This window comes from Cyanistes caeruleus, chromosome 2 (genome assembly GCF_971803275.1).
Source record: "Cyanistes caeruleus chromosome 2, bCyaCae1.hap1.1, whole genome shotgun sequence".
Taxonomy (NCBI): Eukaryota; Metazoa; Chordata; class Aves; order Passeriformes; family Paridae; genus Cyanistes; species Cyanistes caeruleus.
In genome coordinates, this window is record NC_141702.1 from 117,840,231 (window position 1) to 117,864,233 (window position 24,003).

Here is a 24,003-nt window from a genome sequence, read left to right on the forward strand (position 1 = left end):
TGGTGACTACTGCAGGGTTTTTATCTTGATTGCACTCCCGGGAGGGCTCTGGGGTTTAGTGACCGTAATAGGCTTTGAGCCTTGGCTGCCTCTGCTCAGCCCTGCACAGGATGGAACCGGGGCAGGTCACTCACGGCTCTCAGGTGCTCTCACGTCATCTTTGGTGACTTCAGAAAGGCAAGTGCTGCTCTGGCACAGCTTTTAATGTCTTTAAACATAAATAAATGGGTTACTCTCTCCTTTGTCTCTACTGTTTTCCTACAACTACTTGTTTTGAGAATGTCCTCCCTGGTTGTTTAAAAAATTATTACCACCTCCTTGTTCTTCTTTCTGTTTTTTTAATTTAGAGTCTGTTTGAAGTTAGCGTGGTCTTCACTCACCCAGAAACAGAGGAGGAGTGCCATTTCCTGTAAGTTTTTCTACAAGTAACAAAAGATCTTTATCTAAATGTTGTGCAACATTGTTGGTTTGGATTTGTTACAGAGCACAATATGCAGTATTTATAAACTAGAATGTGGTCTGCATCTAGGTTTCTTCATATCCACACAAAGTTGCAGAGCTTGAAGTTACACCATCTCTGATTAATTCTGCTCTTTGATGCCAATAAAAAAAACATCCAAAATTCTGATTTGAACTGGAAGGAGAGCATTCAGATAAGTTCTTTAATTTCAGCCCTCCTCAAAAACATTCCCTGTATCTTTTTTAAAAATTTGGACCATGTAATTGCAGGTGGGGGAATCTTTTGAGATCATACTTAAGCTTTTCCTGCTTCTATAGGACACATGGAAGAAAGGCTTTAAAGTGAGTTAATCCAACATAGCTGGTTGATGAAAACAAACAGAAGTTCCCTCACTATACACAGCCTCTGGCCTGGCCCAGCAGGGCACCTGCTGTACACAAAAAAGCAAAATAGTTCTGTGAATTTAGCTGCTATTTAATCTGATTTCTCAAATTCTAGTTGTAGTATATTCTGGAAAATTAGGGTAACTCTTCCTGTTTGTTGATGCTTCCTGGAAAACCTAAAGTTTCACTCAGTTAATTTGTACCTACTACAAGTTAAATCTTAGCATAGAAGGAGGCTGAGCAGAGATAGGTCTGTTGAAACATGAATTAATTTCTTGAGACTAGAGATTTCTCTTGTAGCCTTTATTTATTTCCTGATTTCTCTTCTGGCAATTTAAGCCAGATCTTTAAGTGCTGAATCCTTCTTGGTTTTCCACAGCTGCATCTTTTGTTTGTCTTGAGGGGAATCTTGAGGTAGGGGATGAGGGGATGGAAATTTAGGAAGGAACCAGTATTAGGAACAATAATTACCAATATTTCCTGAACATCTTTCCTTTCCAGCTTCTTCAAGACTGGGCAAAAGAGGGAGAAAGTTGTAGGGCCAGACTACAGTTCTAAATAATGGTTCCCACAATCCTGTAGAGAACTGAGGTGTTTCTGCATCCTGCACCCTTTTGTTCTAATTTATTTCATTTTGCTTCCTTCCTCTGAAACCTCTTCACTGGTATTTTGTGCTCATCCTTCCATGTTTTTTCTGGCATTTCAGGAATATTGCTGTTGAATCTGTTATGGTACCAGTGTTAGTGCTCCAAGCAGAGCAGTTGTAGAGGTGAAAGCTGTAAAGAAGTTCCATTCCACATTCCAATTACTCTGGTTTGTTCCATGTGACCTGACAATTTCCCTTTATTTGCCTTCTCTTTGTAGCACACTTAAGCAGCAATTAAGGTTGGAGACACTTTCTGGAGTAACAGCACATCACCTAATTTAATTACAGAGTAGTTCCTGAGGTGCCAAGGCATTCTACTTGTGTGAGTGGCTGGCTCTGGGCAGTGCTTTGGTTTTCATGTAAATATGGTAAAATTTGGGAATTATCACCGTAGTAGTGACAGTCATGGTTTCTGTGGAAGCAAAGTAGGACTTTGTCTCAACCTGGAGAACTCCAGGTGTGCTTTTGGATTGGATTTCCAAGCATGGCACCTGCTGTTTCTCACCTGTTCTTACACAGTTGTGTGGAGGTGGGGGTGCTGAAATGACCCATGGTTTGACATGGAAGGTTGAATTGGCTCTTGTCAATTCATATTTAAAGGCAAGGTGATATTGAAATTTTTGGAAGAGGGAGTTTGCATTGCTTTGGGTCACAGACTGGCCAGGGAAGTTGTTTGTGTAGAAACAGCAAAACCTGCTCCCTTAATCTGAAGGAGTTATAGAGGTGTTGAAAAGCACCAGCAAGAAATTTGAGTTGGAGGTCAGAAATACCTCTGACTGCAGACACAGAAATCCAGAAATCATCTCTGACTGCATGCATAGAAATGCACTAATAGGAACAAAAACTTCCTCTACACTACTCAGAAAAAATGTTTCACTGACTTGGCTTTCACTTTTGTGAAAAGCCAACAGTTTCCTTTTGAACAGGCAAAGCACAAGTGGTGGTGAACACCTGGAGTTACTTTTTCAGTGGGAAACTGAATTTTCCTCTCCAGAAGGGACTGTTTGAATCTCAGGTTTGTAGTGAGCATTGTCTAAGAGCGGCAAGTACAGATTTCAAGGTGTCAGCAAATCTTGCCTAGAACTTAAATTATTAATCATGACCTTTATTGAGAAGGATTGGGAAGGACTAAAAGATAAACTGTTCTGCTTTTCCATCCCATCTCAAACCTGAGACAGGGTGTTGGTCAGAGCAGAAGAGCAGAGCTTTGTCCATGATTTCTCTGGATCAAGCAATGCACATCTTGCACCGTTTGTGGCTTAGGATAAAGGGAGTTTGAAGATCTGCTCTGAGCTAAGCTGTGGAAGTGAGACACTGGATGTATGGGTACAAAAACCATTTACATGCTATGCTTGTGAGTGTGTCTTTTTATTTCTTTCTCTGTAAGAGGAGCAGCTAATTTTCATTTCTGTGTTTAGAGCCACAGCCTGCCCAGACTGTTTCAAACCAGCGAAGAACAAACAGGTAAGATCTCATCATTGTATTTCTGCTCTGACATTCAGAATTTCACAGCAGTAGCTACAATTTGCCTGGGTATTCAGTCAGTGCTCCATGTCTGCTTTTCCTTCATCAAAAAGCTCTCTAGTTTTCAACTGCCTGAAAATAAAGTTGTCTCCTTTATTCACTTCACAATTCGCAGCTTAGGAGAACCAAGAGCTCGGTGCTTTTCTTTAGGTCATTCATTTTCCAGGCTGTCTGAAGGCCATAATTTTAGGCAGGTGCTCTGTAAATACCTCCCTTAAGATGTAGGAATTTGATTGTCATGCATCAAAAGTAGCATAAAAGATGATCCTCGAGCTCTCTGTGGGTGAGGCAGTTCAGATAAGTCACATTGTGAAGATGAGACTCGGCAGCCAAAAGGGAAATGATCACACTGCAGTTTTCATGTGCTCTGATCTGAATGAAAGCCAGGATACATGCAGGATGGTTTTATCCTTTCTGCCTCTGGAGGAGGGGGGAGAGAAAAGGGACCTTGCCACTTGTTGCAGACCCTGAGCACGCACGCAACCATTGACGGAAAAGGGGACACGCGAGGATAAAAAACCAGTCGGAGGGAAACTGATACAAGTGGGACAGTGGATGTGATCAGAGGGAGAACAAGTAACTCCTGTCAGAAGCCATTGCAAGGCCTTTTATTCTTTCTGGTGAAGAGTCTGCCAACATCTGGCAGAGGCAGAATCTGGCCCAGGAATTCTGCTGACTCTGCTCCACCTGACCAATAAACGCTGCTCTTTTTTTAGCAGGGTTGTATTGTTATAACTCACTGCTTGCTGCATTGCTGTCCTTTAAAAGGGGGGAAATCCCACATAAGGAGCTAAACCAGCAGGGCCTGGCTGTTAAATCCACACAGGCAACAAAATGTAGGGGAATCTAAAGAAAAATAACAGCTCTGAAGAGCTGTCAGAGGTTTGTCCTCACAAAGAAGCTGGGCTTCAAGGGCTGTGTTAATCAGAGAAGTGGTGTAAAAACTGCCTTCTGAGGGAAAATTTCTGTGCTGTCTGTGTAGATGGTTATTTTAACCTGCTGCTGCTTTCAGGGTTTTCCTGCTCATCTGTTCTATCAGGAAGAGAAGTGCTGTTATCTCCAATTTATGCCTAGAAGGAGAAAGAGCAGCTTTCCTGAAGACACCCAGGAACTCTTTAGAGCCAAGACTTGAATTGTCCCAAAGAGTGACACAGTATTTTTTTTTTTTATTTTTTTTTCCCCCCAAATCTCCAATCCAGTTTGCAATAAAGACACCATTAAATTGGAAATTCAGCAGACAGCCATCAGGGCAGTCCCAAGGCTGGAGCACATGCCTCGTGGGGGAGGCTGAGGAACTTCAAGGTTCTTGGTGAAGGCTTTGGGGAGGATTCAGCTGAATCTCCTCCTAGTGCCAAAAGAGATTATTGAGAGCAGGGAGCCAGGCTGTTGTGCACAGAGCGTGGTGGATGGATGAGACACAGCAGGAATACACTGAAATGAGTTCAGAGGAGATGCAAGAAAAAACATTTTGCCTTGAGGAAACGGAGTGGAGCAGGCTCCATCCCAGGTGGATTTCAAGACCTGACCATGCTTGATTAGAAGGTTCATTTAGAGACCTTCTCCTGTCCTCAGCTTTCCTAGAGCAGGATTTCACCTCAGCTGTGAGAACACTTGTTGCTCCTGTCCCAGGAAGGTAAATTCTCACTGGAGTTATCCCAGCAGCAGCTGGCTGTACACAGAGCTCAGCACTTTGCTCCTGGTGCTGGCATTGCAGCTTTGGCTGCAGCTTGGGAGTGGGAAGCTGCTTGTTTTCCACAGGAGGAACTGCCCAGCCCCACCATTCAGAGCCATTAGTTCTGAAAATCAATCAACTTTTGAACTTCAGTAACTTGAGATTCCTACTCAACAGGCTTGTTTTCAGCAGAACTACCTGCCTGCAGTCACTGACATAAAAGCTGAGCTTAGGTATATTTAGCTCCTGAAAATGAAGCTGTTTTAGGTTTCTGTTCATGGATTTAGGATTCTGGTTTTAAACTGTTTTGCAAATTTGGATCTGGGCTCCCAAGTGAGCAGTGACAGAACTGCACAGTGTAAGTTTCAGTGCTTTTTTCTTCCTCGGGCATATCCTTTCTTTGCTTTTCTTAGTTCTTGACTCATTTTTTTATTTCACTGTGCAGTCTGTTTTCACCAGAATGGCAGTTATAAAAGCCCTGGAGAAGATAAAAGAAGAGGATTTTCTCAAGTAAGTATATACCAAAACTATTTCTTAGTATTGTGCTTTTGTATAGAATTGGGGAAGGGAGGAAAATGTTCAGCGGGTATGTAGTGGTAGGATGGCTCTAAAAGAACTTCTGATTGTTTAAATCCTGTTGCTTTACTGGTTAAAATGTGGGGGTTTTTTTCTGGCAATAGAAAATCACTCCTGATCTTTTAATTGAAAGGATTATTTTGAGCTTTAGAGTTTGTAAGGCAAGCTTCCCTTTACAAGAAATATTCTCATATTTCCAAAAGTTTTAAGAAAACACTGTTAGTACTGTTAGTATGGTAAAAATCACACACAGTGGGAAGCCAAAAGTAGGCACTCTTTACTGCTCTGGTGATTCTGCATCATGTTCTGGTAGGGATAATATGTTTTGCTCTGTTTTTACTTTTAATACAGGCATTTTCCGTGTCCCCCAAGTTCACCAAAGAACCTCTGTGATGCTCTGGAAATTCAGTGCAATAATGGTGCAGTTTTTGTGGCTGGTAAAGTGATCCATTTCTGTGCTGATATGTTGTCTTGAAGAGAGCTTTGTAACACTGCCCTGAGACCCAGAGGATTCTTGCTGTTTGTTAATTCCTGTAATGAAGTGTAAGGAGCAAAGAAACAAATCCAGCTCTATCCAAGAGCGGTTTGAAAGGGGAAGAAATTATATTTGAACTTTGCTGAAGATATTATTTTGTCAAAAGTTAGAAATTACAAATCCCCTCAGAATAATGGTCTGGGAAAGGCACCTCCACACCAGCAAGCTCCTAGCAGTGCTGTTCACTTCCTTGGGTTTTGATTTGCATTCAGAGGTTTTCACCATCTGGATTTCTCTGCATATTATCCCATCCAAAACTGCAAATCTTCATGGGATTTATAAAGGTTTGGGTGGGACAGGTAGTGCAGCAACACTTGGGTGTCCTTGAGTTGAGATGATTTAACTTTTTTATCCTCTGCCTGCCAGAGTTTCTGCCATTCTTCTAGTCCTTTCTGTGAACAACTAATTTAAATACATGCAAACTGATGATTGTTCAAAAGAACCCAGCCTGTAATTTAAATCCAACATACTGTGATGATAAAAATCCTGAATATAAAGAAATGGAAAATGAAAAAGTGCAAAAGTGAATGGCAGATGTTCTTCATGTAACCATTCCTTATTTTTAATTACTGATTAGACAGTTAGATGTACATTTTTGTGAATCCAAGATACCCAGCTCATTCTAGACTTCTCCAAACACACTGTTTTATTTTAAGTTGCTTTATTGGATAGTTTTATCAGAATTCAACAGTATGAAGAGCAAAACGGAGGGTTTGCTTTTTGCTTGTCATTTAATACTGGTCTTGTCATTTATAGTTTATATCTTGCTCCAACATAAAAACAGTCCAGGCAGGTATTTAATTTTTCAAGAACTAAATCCAGAGTAGAATTTGAGTACAGTGCAGATATTTTGCTTTTAATAAATGAGATGGGATCTTAATTTGTAAGCACAACATTGTCCTTTTGACCTCACCTTTGGTGTTTAGTGACCACTTCCCACCCCAACATTTTTAAGGATTCAGGGGCTGTCAAACCAAGAAACACCTTCTGTTTTTTAAACCTACTCTTGTTCAGATCAAAAGTTAAAATTATTAAAATGGGGAGCTGAGAGAGAGAGAAAAAAAAAAAAAAAAGCAAACCTTGTTCTCCTTTTTCCATTTTATGAAAAGAGAATTTAGCAGTGTGAGGTTGTATCTGAATGATGAGTCATCCTACTTTCATTATTTGCCCCAGTGAAACTGTGTTACTCAGTTTCCCCATTTGTTTGTGTGGCTTTTTCTGCTGCTCAAACTGCAAAAAGGAAACATTGTTCGAGATAGGAAAATATGATAGAAACCCCAAACCCCTGAGATGTCAGAGGCCCAAAGAAATGCACACAGCTACTCTGAACTTGACTTTATATTTGCAAGGTTTCAGGTTGAAAGCAGTTTTAGCAGGGGTTGCTCTTTGGCCTTTAGGAATTATTTCCTTGCTTTGGGAATATTTTCACTTCTTATCAAACCTGTCCATAAAAAAGCTCTCATTGCTCATCCATGTCAGGCTTGTTCTTTAGCTGTGGCCTGTAATGGAGGTGCCAGGAAAGCATCACTAGGACCATCCAAAGATGCCAATCTCTTTATGTGGCACCCTCTCAAGATTCCTGCCATTCCTCCTGATTTATTATTGGGAATTTCTGCTCCTTGCATGGCGTTCCTCGTGGTGAGCCAAAGCGTTTTAGTTTGGCTTCCTTTTCCTAAGCCTTCAGGCAATGGCAGAACTGCCTTGGAAGCTGGATTATTTCACACAGGAGGGTTATTCCTGGAGGCAGGACTGCAGCCACAGGCTCTCCAAGGCCAGCCTAAGTGGCCATCCTGGTTACTGCCTCTCTCCTGGACACAGCCACGTGTGTTCCACGGGGCTGGTGTAATGCTCCTGCCATTAAACAAGCTCAAGCCTGTCAGTTTATTTTCCCATGGAAGTTAAATGTGCTGTGCAAGGCTGCAGCTTTTGCTCACGGTTGTAGAATGATTAGAAGTACCGTGGTTGTCTCTTACAGGAAGATACAACAAATATTCCAGGAATTTACCTCAGACTCCCTGGATTATTGATGGGGAGAGGAAGCTGGAATCTTCAGTGGAAGAATTAATTTCAGAGCATCTAATGGCAGAATTCAAGGCAGACAGTAAGTATTTAGGAGATCTCCTACCACACATAGTTCTCATCATTATTAGAAGATTTTTTTTCTTGATAGCTACCCACTTAATATGGGAGTATAATGGGAAAAAATGATGTTTCTCTATCCCTCTTGTTTCCTTCCAAGTCAAAGCTTGTAAACTTTATTTAGCTGTGATCTGGAAGTAATTAGATCCTTTTATCCTGCTAAAGTAGCTCCTCAGTGGATCTGATGATGCAAATTTGTTGGTTTCATGTGGTAGTGTTTTTGCTTAACCAAACTTCTTAACAGTTGGTAATTCATAAAATGACTTGTACCAAGAAGGTTTTTGAAGGTATTTCATAGGATCTGCCTGGCTTTTGACCCCCTCATGTTTTTTACCTCCATTCATTATTTTCCTAAGTGCATAAAGTTCCACAAGCTAAATGCTTCTCCAGGGATTATCCAGATGAAATTATCACTGCCCATCATTTGTCATCTAAGGAGATGTGGAATTAGGCACATAGAAGGCCCAAGGAAAAATTGCATTAAATATTAGTTTTGAAAAAAACCTGCTACTCCCCCTCTTTTCCTCCCAGTGGATATGCTAGTCTGGTTGTAGCAACCTCATTCAGGCCAAGGAATTGTGAGTACTCTTCAAGAAACTTGGGAATAAATAGGAATTCCCACAGTTTGTGAAGTGCAGGCTCCAGTTTATAAAATAGATTTGAAGTAGCTTTTGCAAACAAGTTTAGAAAGAAAATATTTCACCTTTTAAAAGTTGTAGAGAGTATTACAAATGTAAAATAAAAGCTCACCTTCCTTGTTCAAATCTGTTACAGGCTTTAATTTCAGTTCCTCTGGAAGAGAAGATGTGGATGTAAGGACACTAGGCAATGGTAAGGCTTGGAAGACCCCTTGTGAAACACAGAGATGAAATGGGTGCATGGAGCCCCTCTCACTGATCCTGCTGAATGCCAAGCATGTGACTAGGCATGCTTTGGAATTTTATCTCTGAAGCATTTAGTGAAATTTAGATATTAATTCCCAAAGACCAAACAGCTTCATAAAACCAGCTTGAAACAGGAGCCCTTTTTCAGTGGCCTTGGCTGCATGGAAAGGCACAGTTAGTTGAAAGCATTTTATTTTATTCACTCCCTACTTTTAAGTTATTTATGTCAGACTGATTCCTGTCTTGTTTTCTGCTGGATCTTTCTAATTCCCCCACTGTGACTGTGGAGTGGGGGAGCCTTGTTTTCTGTTTGAACTTGAGTCCCTTACAAAGGTCAGCTCTTTCCAACCTGCTGAAGCTGCTGTGGCCAAGGGAGCAGGGAAAGAAAAAGTAAAAATGAACAATTCTGTATTTCAGTAGCTGTCTGATTTGTAGTGTGATTCTTGGCATGGCTTGTGCTGGGGATTGTCCTGGCCCTGAGCACAGAGTTACAGCTCTGGCAACAGATGTTGAGCTGAGGGAGTGGGATTTAACATTGCCATGCACCTGGGCATTGCTGTAGGTGACAGAAAATAAGCTAATTAGCTTTTTTTCTTATTTTATTTTTTAATTAGCACAGACTTGTACAAGATGTCTTCTGGGAAGTCATAATTTGCACTTACTGCTGATACTGAGGTTTAGTAGCCAAAAAAAAAGTCCCTTGTTTCTTCCCTTGCATCTGATGCTCCATCCCTCGGCCCGCCAGTCCTCTCCCTGTTTGTGTAACAGCAGACAGTCTTCACACCTTCCAGCCTTCCTGTGTAAATGCAGCATTAATTTAGAACAACATGTTTTTATGTTTTATGCCCGTGCCTGGTGCCAGGAAGGCCCTTTGCGATCGAGCTGGTGAATCCTCGCAGGATTCATTTCACCGCGGAGGAGATGAAGAGGCTGCAGCAGGTAAATCACGGGCACCTCACGGAACTCGTCAAGCACGTGCTGCCTCTCCAGCCCAGCAGCTTTGCTAACTGATTCCTTTTTGAAATATCACAGGCAATTAATGACTCTTCAGACAAAATACGAGTTCGAGATTTACAGCTTGTCACCAGGTCAGTGTTTATCGTTGTCCTTGAGGGATTTCAAAGCAACACTCGGGGAGCTGAGAAGTGTTCTCACTCACAGCCTTGTGTAGTTGTGCTTATGTTAAGTGAGTAATCAATTCCTTTTGTTTAGAGAAGCAATTGGTCGCATGAAGGAAGGTGAGGAGGAGAAGACAAAGACCTACAGTGCCTTGATCTGGACAGACAAAGCAATACAGAGAGAAGACATCGCGTTTCTAGATGATATCAAGGTAGCAGGAGCTCTTGTTGGTCATTTAAATAGCACCTGTCCTGGTGCCCTAGGGAAGAGTTAAACACTGTTAATAGTTAAACACTCCATGGGCCTGTCTCTTGCTCTGTGCTTGGATTTTGTTTGGTTGGGGTTTTTTAATCAGGCTTTCCCTTGCTATAGGGACTTCCATACCACCCTTCCTTCACCAGTCACTCCAGCAGGACAGGAGGGGTTGGATTTTAGCAGAGACAACAAATCCTTGTGTAATGTTCACCTTCCAGGAGACCAGAACCTGGGAGAGGAGGAAATCTGGCACCCTTTTTTACCTTAGATAGCATCATGTGTAAGTGAAAGGAGCAGAAAAGCTCTTTTGCTCTGCTCTAAAGCTGTTCTCCCACAGCTGCAGCAATTTGGAGGTGGAAATGTCTATGTCAGAATGCAAAGAAGCCTCAGGAAGGCTCAGCATGTGCAGGAATGAGAACTTTATCCAGATGTTGGCCTGATGGAGAAGTGGGTTCAGTTTTTGGTGTGTTGCACCATTTCAGCTCATTCTCAAAGCCATTACAGCTCAGGGAGACAATTGTTGGGAAGTTCTTCCTTTAGCTTCCCTTAGCTGTCTTTCAAACTTCTTCCTCTCCTTTGGGAAAGGGAGTTGGGAATGAACTTTTGAAAAGACTGTTCTGAGATCTAATCTCATTTAAGGTTTTCTCCCCTCACTTTTATTTCTAGGGGGTTGGCTGTAGTTTAGACAGAGCATTTTGTGGGTGGGATTTATTTTCTTTTCTGATTGCCCTGAGGCTCTGAGTGAGCTGCTAAATCCTGGAGTCATTCCAGCAAAGGGCTATGGAGATTTCAAGGTTATTCCTCTGTATTTGTGATTCCATTAGTTTGTGTTCATGTGAGGCCTCCTTTGGCCTCTGAGAGGGCTCTTCTTTTTCCCTTGATAAACTTGGGAAAAAACCGGTCTTGCCTTGAGATTACTCAACTACCCGAGCACAAAATAAAAAAGACAGGACTGGTTAACACCACACACGATTCCCACAACCTATGGACCCTTCTTGCACATTTCCTTCCTCACGTTTTTGTTCACTTCTTGTACCAGGAGTTGAAGCTGGACCAGAAAACCCCTCTGCGGGTGCTGCACCGGCGGCCGCTGGCCGTGCGCTGCCGGCTCATCCACACCATGAAATCCGAGTACATCGACGAGCACCACTTCCGCCTGCGCCTCAAGACTCAGGCAGGAACGTATCCTTGGGTGCCCTGACACCAGGCAGCTGCCAAGCAGCCTCCTGGTGGGAATGATTGGGATAATGGGAAGGTTCCTGCTCGGTGGTTGAGGTGTTTTGAAATCCCTGCTCTCCCGCAGCGGCGTCGCTGCACAATATTTGCTTTTAGGTCACAATTTCACATTGGAATTTTCATTAACTATGTGGCAGATATAAAAATGTGCTGGTTAAAATACACTTCAGTTTTTTTCTAATTTAACTGAAAACTTTTCACCTCCAAAAATGACCTTTTCCACAATATTTAATGCACTTCAGTGCAGACTGGAGATGGCTGCTATGTACAAGTTACGGATTTGTTCTAAAGTCACGACTCAGTTTGGAATGAAACAAAATAAAGGTCAGCAGAGCAGTTATGACACCAGAACCAGAAGGAAGTAGGAGCTCTCTTCAAGATAGGCATGGGCTTAATACAATAATAAGAAATTACTTTGAAGAAACCACTTTTTTCCCCCCCCTTTTTGATTTCTTTCCTGTGAAATCCACTTCTCCTTAGCCAGTGTTTTCCAGCTACATTAAAGAGTTTGTGCATGGAGACTTTGGGAGAACAAAGCCCAACATTGGGGCTCTTCTGAACAGAACTGCTGACATTCTGGAGCTGGATGTAGAAGTAAGTTGGTTGCTGTTTGTCTTTCCTGGAAATTACTAAGGGAGCTGCCCTGGTGAGATGCTTTCCATGGACTTGCTCTAAGTGGATCAACATTCCTTACCGTGGGATCCATTTCCTACTGCTCCTTTGTAAAATAAGTTTTTCCTACTTACTTCTTTGTAAATGCAGCCCAACAGAGGTGATGCTGCCAAGTAGTAGCAAAAGGAGTTGTGATTATTTAGGTATCTGTGAAATACCAATTCTGCTGCCTTTTTTTCCCCTTCTGCTTTTCTAGTCTGTTGATGTTGACTGGCCTCCAACCCTGGCTGATTAACTGCTGGAGCTGGGATGAGGGAGCAGCGGCTCCTTGGCAGCAGCTGGTGACCAGACACTGTGCAGTGTTACAGCCTGGGTGCCAAGGGTGTCCCTGGAACGCTTGGATCACGTTGATCTGCCAAAGGATACCCTGGAGCTCTCCTTTACACACTCTGGACCAGGCAGTGTTGGTTCAATCTCTAGCCTTACTTTTATTTCTTCTGTACATAAAAAGATTTTGGGGAGCCAATGTTTATACCCCCCCCCCCAGCAAGCCAGACTTTATTTTCAACTTTTTTTATATTGGATACTACAGCTTTCCTTGTGTGGATGCAGGTAACACCGAGTTATCTGAAACCCACTCCCAGCTTTTTCTGAGCAGTTCATGCAGGAAATCCCACAAGCCAGGGAGGCTGCAGCCAGCAGGACAGTGCCTGCAGCAAGTTTCCCTGACTGCTTTTTGGTCAGTGGCAGTAGAGATGAGCAAATTTGTATCTCAGAGTGCATTTCAAAGGGAAAAAATAGTTTTCAGAGAAAAACTTTGCGCTTAAAACCAAGTTTTTCTCATTTAAAAACATTGGGGATGCTTCCTAGAAACAAGAGGTGAGGCCTCATCAGCCCTCTTGAGGAGTAGGAATTCCCCAGTGAGTCACAATATATAAAAAGATTGGGAACTCCTGGCAGTGGTGCATGATGGGAATCTAAAGAAAAACAGGAATACCAAGAATGTCAAAGTGCAGGCAAAAACAAAAGGTACCACAGGATGCTGGTATCGAGAGAGAGATAAAAAGCTGTGATTTAGCAGCATAATACATTTTTTCTTGGACCTCACCTTGGATGGATGCCTGGAAGAGTTGAACACAGCCTAGGAACTTGCCTGGAATAGGGAAGATCTGAGGTTTTCTTTGGTTATTTAAAATTTCTTACTAAGCACCACCTACATCTTTAGGAAGTAATTTTTTATACTTGTGTCACGTTAATCCCTGAGGGAGGTGCTTCCCTGAAGTACAGAAGAGTGTTTAAACTAGCAACAAGAAATTAAGGTTTGGAATTTCAGAGCTCTTTGTTACCATTTTGGGAATAAAGAGGGTAACATTTGCCAAGACAAGCCACTGTCTGGGGACAGGGAGGATGACTGGGATGTCTTCCCTTGAATTCAGTGATTCTAGAAAAGCTCCATGACAGTCTGAGCTGGAGGCTCTAAAAGTGTTAATAAATACATTTGTAAGGAACTCCTTTAAGGCTCTGCCTGTGCTGGGCTGTCAAAACTTGTGTCTGTAATGTAAGTAATTCAGAAGCTCCTGACTTTCTAACACAAAAATTTGATTCAGACAGCAATATTATTTTTGGTTTTAATATTAAAGCTCTTATGAGCAACAGATACCATGAGCAATTCTCAGATAATAATCTGCAGCTAGGAAGGAAATGTCATTAATGATGGAAAACCAGAGAAACTGAATTCAGAAAACAAAATAGAATTTCTTATCTGAGTGATTTCTTAAAGCGCACATTGAACTAAAATGTGATTTATAAATTCCATAAGCTACAAGGGGAAAAAAAAAATCAACAAGAGTGTTCTTTCTGGACACAACAGGCATGGGAAGAGCTGTTCCAAGGGGAAATGGAGCCAAAAGGGGGAGAGGGAAAGAGCTGCTGCAGTAGTGCCAAGGACACACAAGGCTCTTCCCTCTGCAGCTCCTGCTGCACGTGGGGATCCCAGGCAGAATCCAGGAAAAACAAGGCCATAAAGGTGACCCTGGGTGTGCTGAGTCTGAGCTCTTCTCTGGGAAAGGCAGAGAGGAAAATTCCAAAGTTTTCCCAGGTTTTCCTCCCAAAATTTTTCTCCCAGTTTTTTTTCTTCCAAAATTCTCTGTTTTTATGGTAAATCTGAAGTATCTGAATGGTGGGATGGAGGCTGATATGCTAATATCCTTGAGCTCTTGAGGCAGTTCCTGGGCACCAACCATGTGCAAATACGAAACTGAGAAATGTAATCTGGGGCTCTGAACTCTGTTTCCAGTCCAGTTCCGGGGCCATCATGTACTGAACACTGCAGCAATAATATTCATGTTGTACTTGGGCCTTCACCTGGTTTTCAGGAGTATTTTTGTGAGTGCTCAAAGTGGGTGTTTTGTGAGAGCCAGATTTCATCTTGTATTTCCTCTAATGCCTCCCCCTGCATTTTGGTTTTGCATCAGCTCAGCTGGGCCTGGAGAAAGCTGTACCAGCAATGCAGCTCAGCCAAAAGCATCTGTGCCCTTGGTCCCTCTGCCTAAAAACCCAACAGCTCTGCCACAAAACCTGCTGAGGAAGGTGAGCCCTCACTTGCCTTGAGGTTTTACAGTGGCCACCAGCAACAGGGAACAGAAAATACCCCAGAAAACCCCAGGATAAGCAACCAATAACCTACCTTGTCCCTTTTCCCTGCCTTTCCCGTGCTGAGGGAGGTCATGAAGCCGAGGAGGTTGCAGAAGCTGAGCTCTTGGTATAACCAGTTTTTTTTTAATTACCAAACCAACTCGTTTACAAAGGAAAACAGAACTTTGAAAATATTTAATTATACAGTAAAAACAAATTGTACTATAAAGAGCTTTCTATGAAGTGAGTAAAATGTTTACATTTAATATACTTAAAACTGAGAACTTCAAAAAAAAAAAAAACTGAATAAACAACACGTTTCAAACTTTCTGCCTATTTTTTTTTGGTCTTTCTATTGCTTGAGAGTGTGGAGGAGAGGTGCAGAAGGGAGTAAAAACTGCTTTAAAACAGGGAGAGTCAATTAGTTTTGTTGTGCACCTGAGTTAGGGGAAGCAGTTTCAGGAGCTCCCCTGAGTGTCAGGCCCGTGTGGTGGAATTCCAGCAGCAGCACCGGAGTGCTCCCAATGCAATGGATTCCTGCAGGGAAGGCATCCCTGCTTTCCTGTAAGGCACAGAGGGGTTCTGGAGCACCTTTCCTTGTGTACAACTCTACACCTCAAATGGCTTTTTTGATTTGGGAGGGTGGGTTTTGGGCATTTTATTGCTTTTTTTGTCGCTGCTCTGATTGTGCAATTTGTGCAACGGAGACCTTTGAGCTTTATCTGCCCTAAAGAGCAGCTGTGGCACTTAAGAAATACTCAGACATTTCTCTGTGTTGCTTCTTAAAAAATAACAGTATAATAAAGTAGCCAAGGCCAGAGTGCCTTACCCAGCCAGTTACCTCCAGCTGGAGGTGTCAGGAACAGCTCCTGCTCGGGCTAAGAGCGAAGACTGTGAATCAAGTGGGAGGGAAGTTCTGGTTCCTGATACAGAGGACAGAGGAGTGTTTTTAATTAGTACTGACTGAAATGGCTTTGAAAGTTGTTAATAGAGCTGAGGCTGCACCAAGGCAGCCCCTGGCTTTGCTCTCCTGGGAGGGGGTGGTGCTGGGGAGGGAGGCAGGATGTGAGCCACCTTTGAAGCAGTCACTTGCATAGCAGGAAACTGCCGGGATACCTGAGGAAAGAGTAAGCGGATACTTCGGCTCCAGAGATTTCTGCCTTTCCAAATCTCACTCGCATCGCAGCTGCACACACACACACACACACACACACACAGACACACAGACACACAGACACACACACACAACTTGCAGAGCAATAACAGCTTCACTCCTAAAGCAACAGGGGCATGGCTTGTAAAATAGTGCACTCTGGATGAAGTGCAGACAAGTCCTCACTTTCTGTTCCTTCTCTTGTGCAGTGATTTCCTTTACAACAGAGCTGGACTATTTAAAAACTCAAACCTTCCGGTCTTTTTAAATATATCTAACAATGACATAGTCATTAAAAAAAATTTACGAGTCAATTTGCCTTCAAAGCAAATGGAGTGTGGTGACAGCGTGGAAAATCAATACATGTTCTCATTTTAGGAGAAGAATATTTATAGAAAGGGGGTTAAAAACCTAAACCTTTCAAGTAAGTTGAGCAGAACTCAGACGTCATTCATTAGATGAGACTGAACTCGAGTGCTCACGTGCCGGTTTTGTTTCCTAATTTCTGTCCTATCAAAATTTCAATTTAATTTCTATAGCAAAAATAGCTATTTCAAAACAACTTTAACCCTGTGAAGTATTTGAAATTTTAACCCTTCTGAAGATGCCAGCTTTTACAGTCCCCAAAGGTAAGGAAGCTTTAAGTGTCAACAGTTCCCACTTCCAACAGCGCAAAAAATACGTCTACAAGGTACTTTTTAAGGTACAGAAACCCCAAACCCCACTCCCACCTCCCTCTTCACGGGCACCACTATGGGCTGCAATAAATAACCTTTTAAGTTATGTCACGGAACTCGCACAGCAACATTCTGAAAGAGAAAGCAGGGACTCCAGAAGGGTAAATTACTCCTCTCCACGCAGCAGCGCCCGGGGAGCTCACGGGTTATAGCTCTGTAAAATGTTATCGAAGGGGAAGGACTGATAGAGCTCGTCAGTGTGGACACCGTCGGTGTCGTAGAACTGGCCGTCGGCCAGGCTGCCCTGGTGGCCGCTGGACAGTCTGGGTTCGCTCAGCACCTCCTGCTCCATGAAGCCGTAGCCGGGGTCGGCCAGGCCGGGCTGCGAGGCGAAGGCGGCGGCTCCGCTGCCCGCGTTGGCCGTGGGCAGCTGCAGCTGCTGCCGGTGGCTGCCCAGCACGGCGCTGAACTTCTCCAGGCTGATGCTGCTGCAGTTCACGTCGTCCGTGTCCATGCCGAGCACGCCGGAGCCGCCGGGGAGGCTCTGCAGCTCGGCGGCCGACAGCACCACGGCTCCCAGCCCGTTGGTGCTGCCGTAGGTCCGGAAGAAGCCCGAATCCTTCTCGTCGGGCCAGGCCAGGGCGCTGTCGTGGAAGGCCGGGAGGGAGCTGCTGCTCGGGGCGCTGGGCTGGGGCTCCGTGGAGAAGCTGCTGTGCAGGTGGGAGCCGAGCAGCCCGGCCGGGGACGCGGAGCCGTGCAGCCAGCTCGGGGACAGCACGTCCTGCTTGCCCGGCCCCAGCGCCGGCGTGTGCGAGCAGCCCGGGTACAGCTGGCTCGTGTTGGACAGGGCTCCCAACCCTGACGGCATCATCAGCGTGGAGGAAAACATGTTTGGTTCTGCGGAGAGAATATCACCTTTGAGGGTTTTTTCCAACTTACAACAAGGTTGTACATGTGTTATTTCCACTGTCTGCTTGCTTCGCTGCTCCCCAGGATGGACCCCAGAGTTCTGGGCAGCAGCAAGAGAGCTGCCTACCTCACCCCCCTACAGCCCATACTGAGGGTGACATAAAGAACTGAGAGCTTTCTGTGTGTACAGTCAGAAGTACCACTATCTCACAGGAAGAAACCCTCAAGAAATTCGAATTTCAAGCAAAGAGGAGGGCACTATCTGTTTAAACCACTGTCAGACTGCAGGCAAAAACCTACCTTTCTTAATCAGCTTCCCTTCAGGAGTGACAACAGGGAATGGGGCTACTTTGGGCCTCTCCATCGTGTTTGATCCTGTGAGGGGACACAAAGAGAGCGTGCAGCATTTAGAGGAAACAGCTCCATCTAAATGTAAGTTCACTCAAACGAGAAGAAAAAGACAAATATCTTCCTTACCACAGTCCTGTATGAGCTTCTGCCAAGCCAGCGTTGATCTTTGCCTTTTTGCTTTGTTGCCATATGGATCTACAGAGAAAGGAGTGGAAGGGGAAAGTGTTGCACTTCTCTTTATTGAAGGCCTAAAGGAACTTCCTAGTGGCACCAAGTTGTAGTAGGAATTATTTAAGGGAAAATACTGCAGTCATGGCAGCACTAACAAACCATGCCAGTGTTACCCAACAATAATTCTGGTATTTCCACTGAAAGAGGGAATAAACTGACTGCTGTAACTTTTAAAACCCACAGCTCTACTGTGCTGAAGCAGTGCTGTAGATTTTTCATTAATTAAGCCAAGAGCTGTTCAGCAGCTCATCTCATTGGAACCATACCCTTTTCATCTGGCAGGTATCTGAAGTCCATGGGTTCGCTGACCTCCTGGTCAGAGGGTCTCCTCAGCTGCATCTTCACCGTGACGGGCTCGCTGATGTCCCTGAGGAACGGCGGCGTCCGGAACACGATTGCGACCTGGCGGTGAACGTCGGCCTGGGAGAAGGAGCCTTTGGCCTCCCAGTTGTCCAGGACAAACCTGACTTCTATGTCATCTAGGCCACGAGAAACAGAAGATGCTTGTTAAGCTGGAAAACTGGAAACATGCAGCAGGAAAGAGGGGAGCAAAGTGAGGAGCCTGACTCAGAGTTCAGATGCAAAGTAAATGGCTCAACTTTAAAGGCACAAGAGGTGCTGAGATCCCATGAACCTGAAAGCTGTTCCACCCAGCTACAAAAACAAACCGCTCTGAGGTGTGTGGTGAAGGGTTCCAGCCCCCCAGCAGGAAAATGGTCATGGAATGTGTCTATTTGGGAAAAGGGAAGAGAAAAAACCTAGTCCAGGTTACCTTTCTGAACTTTGTCGCACAGCAGAAATATTTCATCTCCTCCTTTGACGCTTCCACAGTTCTTGTTCACACGACAAATTCTCAATTCTGCGGTGTTGGGGGCTCCTGGAAGCAAACAGGTGAATTCAGTGACACAGAATTACTGTGGCTGTGTCACTGTTGGATAGGAGGTGCTGGGAGTTCAGGCATATGAAGGGAAGGCAACAGCTGGGGAAATGTGCCAGCCTGAAATCCGCACAAAGCAAATCACTCCACACAGGAAATCCAGCAGCAGGGTCTGATGTTCCATGATGCTACAGCTTACCTCCAAACACAAGCCACCAGCACTGCTGTGCCAGCCACTCCATAACTATTGTAGAGTGGACTCAAATACTGTCCCCACTGATGTGGTTGTGCTCAGCCCTGCTGTCCTGCAAGCTCCAGAATTCAAAGCAGTTCTGTGAGTGACTGATCAGCTCGTACAGTCACACTTCTCTGGAAAGAGCTGGGCGAGCAAGTCAGGAGAATTCCCCTCTCTGAGGGTCTGGCTGTAGTTCTATTCACAGAGACCCTTGGCCATCCAGCCTCTCCTCTGTTCCCCTCTGCAGGTGTCCAAGAACAGCTCTAGGACCATAATTTCACACCTTCACTGAGGACAGCAGCTTTCACCCCAAAACTCAAATTTAAAATCTCAGGACTGGAGTTTGCAGGACTCCAGGCTCTACATGAACAGCCTCAGAAAAGCTGTGGATGGAGAGCTGCCTCTCACCATGAATTAGCCACCACTGAAGGCTGCACAAATTGCATTCCAAACAATCTCATGGCTATGGGTGACTCCAATGGGATGCAGCCATGCTCTGCCTGGTGGTGTCTGGCTCCATTCTGGAGCAGCAGCTCCAAACACATTTGAAATGTCTGGAATGATCCAGGTGGTGCTGCTTTGACACCACAAAACTGATCCTCCATGAGACTCCACCACTACAGGCTCCCTGTTCCAGACACAGAGAAGAAATACAAAAACCAAAGCTCATGGTGTCAAACTCAAAAAGAAAACAAAGAAACAAAAAAAACCCCAACAACAAAAACTCAAACCAATCTACTTTAGACTCTCAGTTGGAATCAATTCCTACCCAAGTACAGCCACAGCACAACACAGACTACACCTAGAGCACAGATCCTGGTAACCTCTCACCAGTCCCCAATTACGTAGTTACTATCTGCAGTTATTACTGTCATTATTGTAAGTGGGAGCTACAGCCTCATGCTCTAAATGACACACACCACTTCATTTGCTGAATGAATCAGAAGCCTTCAAGGGAGGGGAAACCAAACAAACCCAGAAACAGCACAGGGCCATGTGACCGACAGCGTCATGGTGCGCTTTTCACAGGAAGGGTAAATTAAGAATTGTGAGGAAAAGCCTAATTTTACCAATGTTTCACTTCTGTGTGCTTGAATGGCACTCAAGAGCAGAGAATCTCAGACTGGGTTGGCTTGGAAGGGACCTTAAAGATCACCCATTTCCAACCCCCCTGCCAAGGGCAGGACACCTTCCCCTCCCAGCCCTGTCCAACCTGGCCTTGGACACTTCCAGGGATGGAGCAGCCACAGCCTCTCTGTGTAAATTGTGCCAGGGCCTTCCCACCCTCACAGAAAAGAATTTCTTCCTAATATTCAATCTAACCATTCCTTCTGTCCATTTGAAGGCATCACCCCCTGTCCTGTCACTGCATGCATGCCCTGCTGTGAGAAGTCCCTCTCCAGCCCTCTTGCAGTTCCCTTTAGGTCCTTTTAACAGATTTTTGGGACAGTCTCCTTCACTGGAATCTGTTGTTTTGTCCTTAGAGAAGGAATTCAGAAGGGAAATCAACACACACAGCAGATGTGGATGCACTGCTGTGCTGTCAGCAGGAGCGCCGAGCCCAGCACCTGCCTCAGGGGGAAATGTTCCACATCCCTGTCACCTCAGCTCCTGCCCAATTCCTGTTCCTACTCCCCTACACCACATCCCTGGTGACAAACCCCTAGAGAAATGAGCTCCTCGTTGAAAATCACGTTGCTTTCAGCCAGGGCAGGACAACACGTTCTGTCCAACCCTGTTTCTCCGAAATGCCGAGCTGCCTCGTCTGACTCTTCCTCAGAGTTTTTGATATACAACTTGGGAAATTTCTGTTCCAAGCCAGTTAACTTTAGAAGCATCTGGAAACAGAAGGTGCTGAATTTGAGGCACTTGCAGCCTCTGCTGATGGGGTTGCCTGCATAATATCAGTGTGATTCTTCTGTGCCTCACTACCCAAAGCAAGTGGAGACTACGAAGGATGAGAAAGTGAGGAAAATACTGGATTTGAGGCGTCCAAGCTGTTTTTCAGAGTATCCCTTTGCTCCTAATCCGAGCAGATCTGTGGAGCCCCAGAGCTCAGAGCCCAGGGTTGCCCAGGCTGCAGTTGCTGTGACCTGAGGGCACAGCCTGGCCGCAGGACAGAGCAGCTCCAACCAGGCTGGCGCTTCTCAAAGCAGCTGGGATCTGAAACCGAGCAGGGCCCTTTCTTACCATTTGCGGTCGCAGCTCTGCACGGGTTTATTTACACGGCTGCTACGCTACAGGGAGAGTTTTGGGTGCCTCCAGTGCTGCCCACAGACACCCCCAGCACCCGCCCCTGCTTCCCCCACCGCGCTCAGCCCCGGCCTCTGGCGGCTCCGCGGCACTGACGTCAGCCCACGGGACGAGCAGTCATGATTTGGCACATTTCTAAATGGCATCTGAGGCAGAGCTGCAAATCTGGTACATCAGTTTTCATCTCAGCCCTGATTATTTCAGTGCAAGGGTTCTCAGTAATGCTGGCAGTTCCACCTTCTAGATCATTCTAGAGGAGACTCTAAATATATCAGAGCCATCTGAGCTCATTCTCAACATATTCACAATGGTTGTGCCCACATCAACACAATCCTAACGACTTTAGGAAATGCAGATCTCATTTTATTCAGTACTTTCTGCTAAAATGAGGACATCAAATATTTAGCATGGAAACACTCATGGGGCAGAAATGAAAAACGCTGCAGAAAAGTTTTCCAGGATTAGGAGCTCTTCTGCTACTCTGCTCCCAGAGAGGAGTCCAGCACACACTGGGAACTAAAATCCTCAGCTGCTGATGCCTTACAGGTGTCCAGTTTTGTGCAATGTGGAAAACAGTGCCAAGAAGAGGTGTCATGTACTTCTGCACCCTCCTGGAGCACGACCAAGGACTCCTCCATTACCCCACCTGTACTGTGAAACAGCCACCAACCAGGACACAAAGGGCCTTAAGACAGTTTCCCACTGGGATAAATCTCTCTTGCAAGTCCCATTCCAGAGCCCTCACAAAGCAAAGGTAAGACTCCTCAAGGGCACAAACAGGCTCCAGAGGACTCCCTCGGAAAACAGATGAGCCTTGAGGCAGCCATCCATCTCACTACTGTCACTTTAGTCACTTGGCACATCAGGCACGGGCCTTTCCTCCCAGTCACTGTTGCTGTGTGTGAACAAGGGCTGGAAAAACTCCTATGTGTGAGTCCATGAATGCCATGGACAATCCTTACTCTGGCTGGCCAACATTTCACCCTGGGATCATGTTTGAATGTATGCTCAGTGTGACAGTCATGCACCTGGCAGTCCCAAGCCACAGAGGCGACCCAGAACTGGCACAGCCCTCAAAGAGCTGGCACTTCTCACCCCAAGCTAAAGAGAAAAACAAAAGGGAAAAGAAAGACAAGACATTTGGCTGAGCTGGTACTCACTGTTGTCATAGATGGGGTTGGAAATCAGAGGAGGAAGGGCTATCGTGTAGTTGCCGTGCTCGTCGGGAAGGAAAGCTTGGAAGCAGAGTCGGACGACGTTGAGGTCGTACTCATCGATGTTGTGCAGCTGCTCCTCAGGCACTGAAGGACAGACAGCACCGAGGGTCAGTCACAGAACCAGCACCAGCTCTTTACCAAACTGGGGATGCATCCTCACCAGTAAATGAGATGGTGTTGCCCAGGCACACGTGCCTGGCAGCTGGACAGGAGCTGCATGAATTAATCCCTCGTTCACAACAAATGACACTGAAGCCTTTAACGCTTTCCCTGCACCCAACAAGGTTCAACTGTCCGAGTTCTCCAGCTGTTCCTCGTGTCTGGGTTCCTCACCTTGCCTGCCACAACAGTTTCATGTATTTACAGCTTAAAACTAATTTTTTATTCTTCTTTGCGTGTGATAAAATTTACAAAATTAATGTTGTTGCCCAAGAGAAATATTTTGGTACAAAGGGATCCTAGGATCTCATTAAAGATTTTCTGCAGCACTGAGAGATTTTGGCTACAAGGTATCATTATTTTCCTCTAGAAACTGAGATGGGAGAAGAGTCATAAGGCAATTCCTGGGGCAAGAATGATGCTGAAACAACAGAAACCACCTCCCCACCCTGTCACCAGCAGTGTCACACCTTCCAGAGCAGGGATCAGTGGAGCCATTAGGATACAGATGTGCAACAGAAGAAGGAAAACCTTGCTGGAAAGGATCCATTTCCTTGCATATTCCCCCCAGGGTAAAATCCATCAATGCATAACCCAAACTCAGCACTTCAATTTTGTTCACTCCTCATTTTAATTACAAGACACAGTGCCTGGGCTATCATCGCTGAATGTTCCATGTATTCCCAGCTTAATGGACAATTCCAGGAAGAGCAGCCCGCTCTGAATTTGACACTTTCCTTTAAGGTGTGACACTAACCCATTATGTTGACATTCAATGCTAGTAAAAATGAGAAACTGGCTTAATTTCACTTAAGTGGAAGTGCTGATAATTAAAATCATTTCAAGTGTTTGTTTTCCCAAACCCTTCCAAGCAGCAGTGCAGCTGTTTGCCACTCCTCACAGTTACCCAAAGCCAACGTGTGCCAAGTCACCAGAGCACCAGCTCTCCACTCTCTTCCCCTCCCTTTCAAAGGGCTCCAGCAGGAACAGAAGATTAAATGTGGTTGTGATAAGAAGTCTGAGGACCATGCTGTACTGATTAGATTGCCTGCTCTGACCTTTAGCATTTATCACTGGCTCAGGTCCCCGCCCTGCCACGAGTGGGATTCCACAATGCCCACTTGAATGACTTCTTCCTTTTACCTTTTGATAGTGTGAAATAGTAAGTGTGATGAGCTCAGAATACTTTCCACTGGCATTTTCAGTCCTTCTGGTGCTCTGAATACCAGTTTCTCCAGGTCTCCACTGCAAAGGGAAATCAAGTCA

At 44.8% G+C, this 24,003-nt stretch overlaps 2 protein-coding genes across 14 annotated transcripts in view; one reads left to right on the forward strand and one right to left on the reverse strand.

The window, feature by feature from the left end:
- PUS10 (pseudouridine synthase 10) overlaps window positions 1-15,000 on the forward strand; it is a 25,714-nt gene extending 10,714 nt beyond the window's left edge. For all 6 annotated transcript variants that reach the window (XM_086875064.1, XM_086875062.1, XM_086875063.1 and 3 more), the window contains 12 exons: window positions 348-409; window positions 2,908-2,953; window positions 5,131-5,195; window positions 5,613-5,698; window positions 7,772-7,897; window positions 8,710-8,766; window positions 9,682-9,758; window positions 9,852-9,907; window positions 10,032-10,149; window positions 11,233-11,375; window positions 11,924-12,023; window positions 12,298-15,000. In XM_086875064.1, the coding sequence (XP_086731190.1) occupies window positions 348-409; window positions 2,908-2,953; window positions 5,131-5,195; window positions 5,613-5,698; window positions 7,772-7,897; window positions 8,710-8,766; window positions 9,682-9,758; window positions 9,852-9,907; window positions 10,032-10,149; window positions 11,233-11,375; window positions 11,924-12,023; window positions 12,298-12,336 (975 nt within the window). In that variant the 3' untranslated portion in view covers window positions 12,337-15,000. The remainder of the gene's footprint in view (window positions 1-347; window positions 410-2,907; window positions 2,954-5,130; window positions 5,196-5,612; window positions 5,699-7,771; window positions 7,898-8,709; window positions 8,767-9,681; window positions 9,759-9,851; window positions 9,908-10,031; window positions 10,150-11,232; window positions 11,376-11,923; window positions 12,024-12,297) is intronic.
- The window catches only part of REL (REL proto-oncogene, NF-kB subunit), a 44,110-nt gene continuing 34,906 nt past the window's right edge, over window positions 14,800-24,003 (reverse strand). For all 8 annotated transcript variants that reach the window (XM_086875001.1, XM_086874998.1, XM_086874999.1 and 5 more), the window contains 6 exons: window positions 22,522-22,662; window positions 18,769-18,873; window positions 18,263-18,475; window positions 17,892-17,960; window positions 17,715-17,789; window positions 14,800-17,402 (listed from right to left, as the gene is read on the reverse strand). In XM_086875001.1, coding sequence (XP_086731127.1) covers window positions 16,705-17,402; window positions 17,715-17,789; window positions 17,892-17,960; window positions 18,263-18,475; window positions 18,769-18,873; window positions 22,522-22,662 — 1,301 coding nt within the window. In that variant the 3' untranslated portion in view covers window positions 14,800-16,704. The remainder of the gene's footprint in view (window positions 17,403-17,714; window positions 17,790-17,891; window positions 17,961-18,262; window positions 18,476-18,768; window positions 18,874-22,521; window positions 22,663-24,003) is intronic.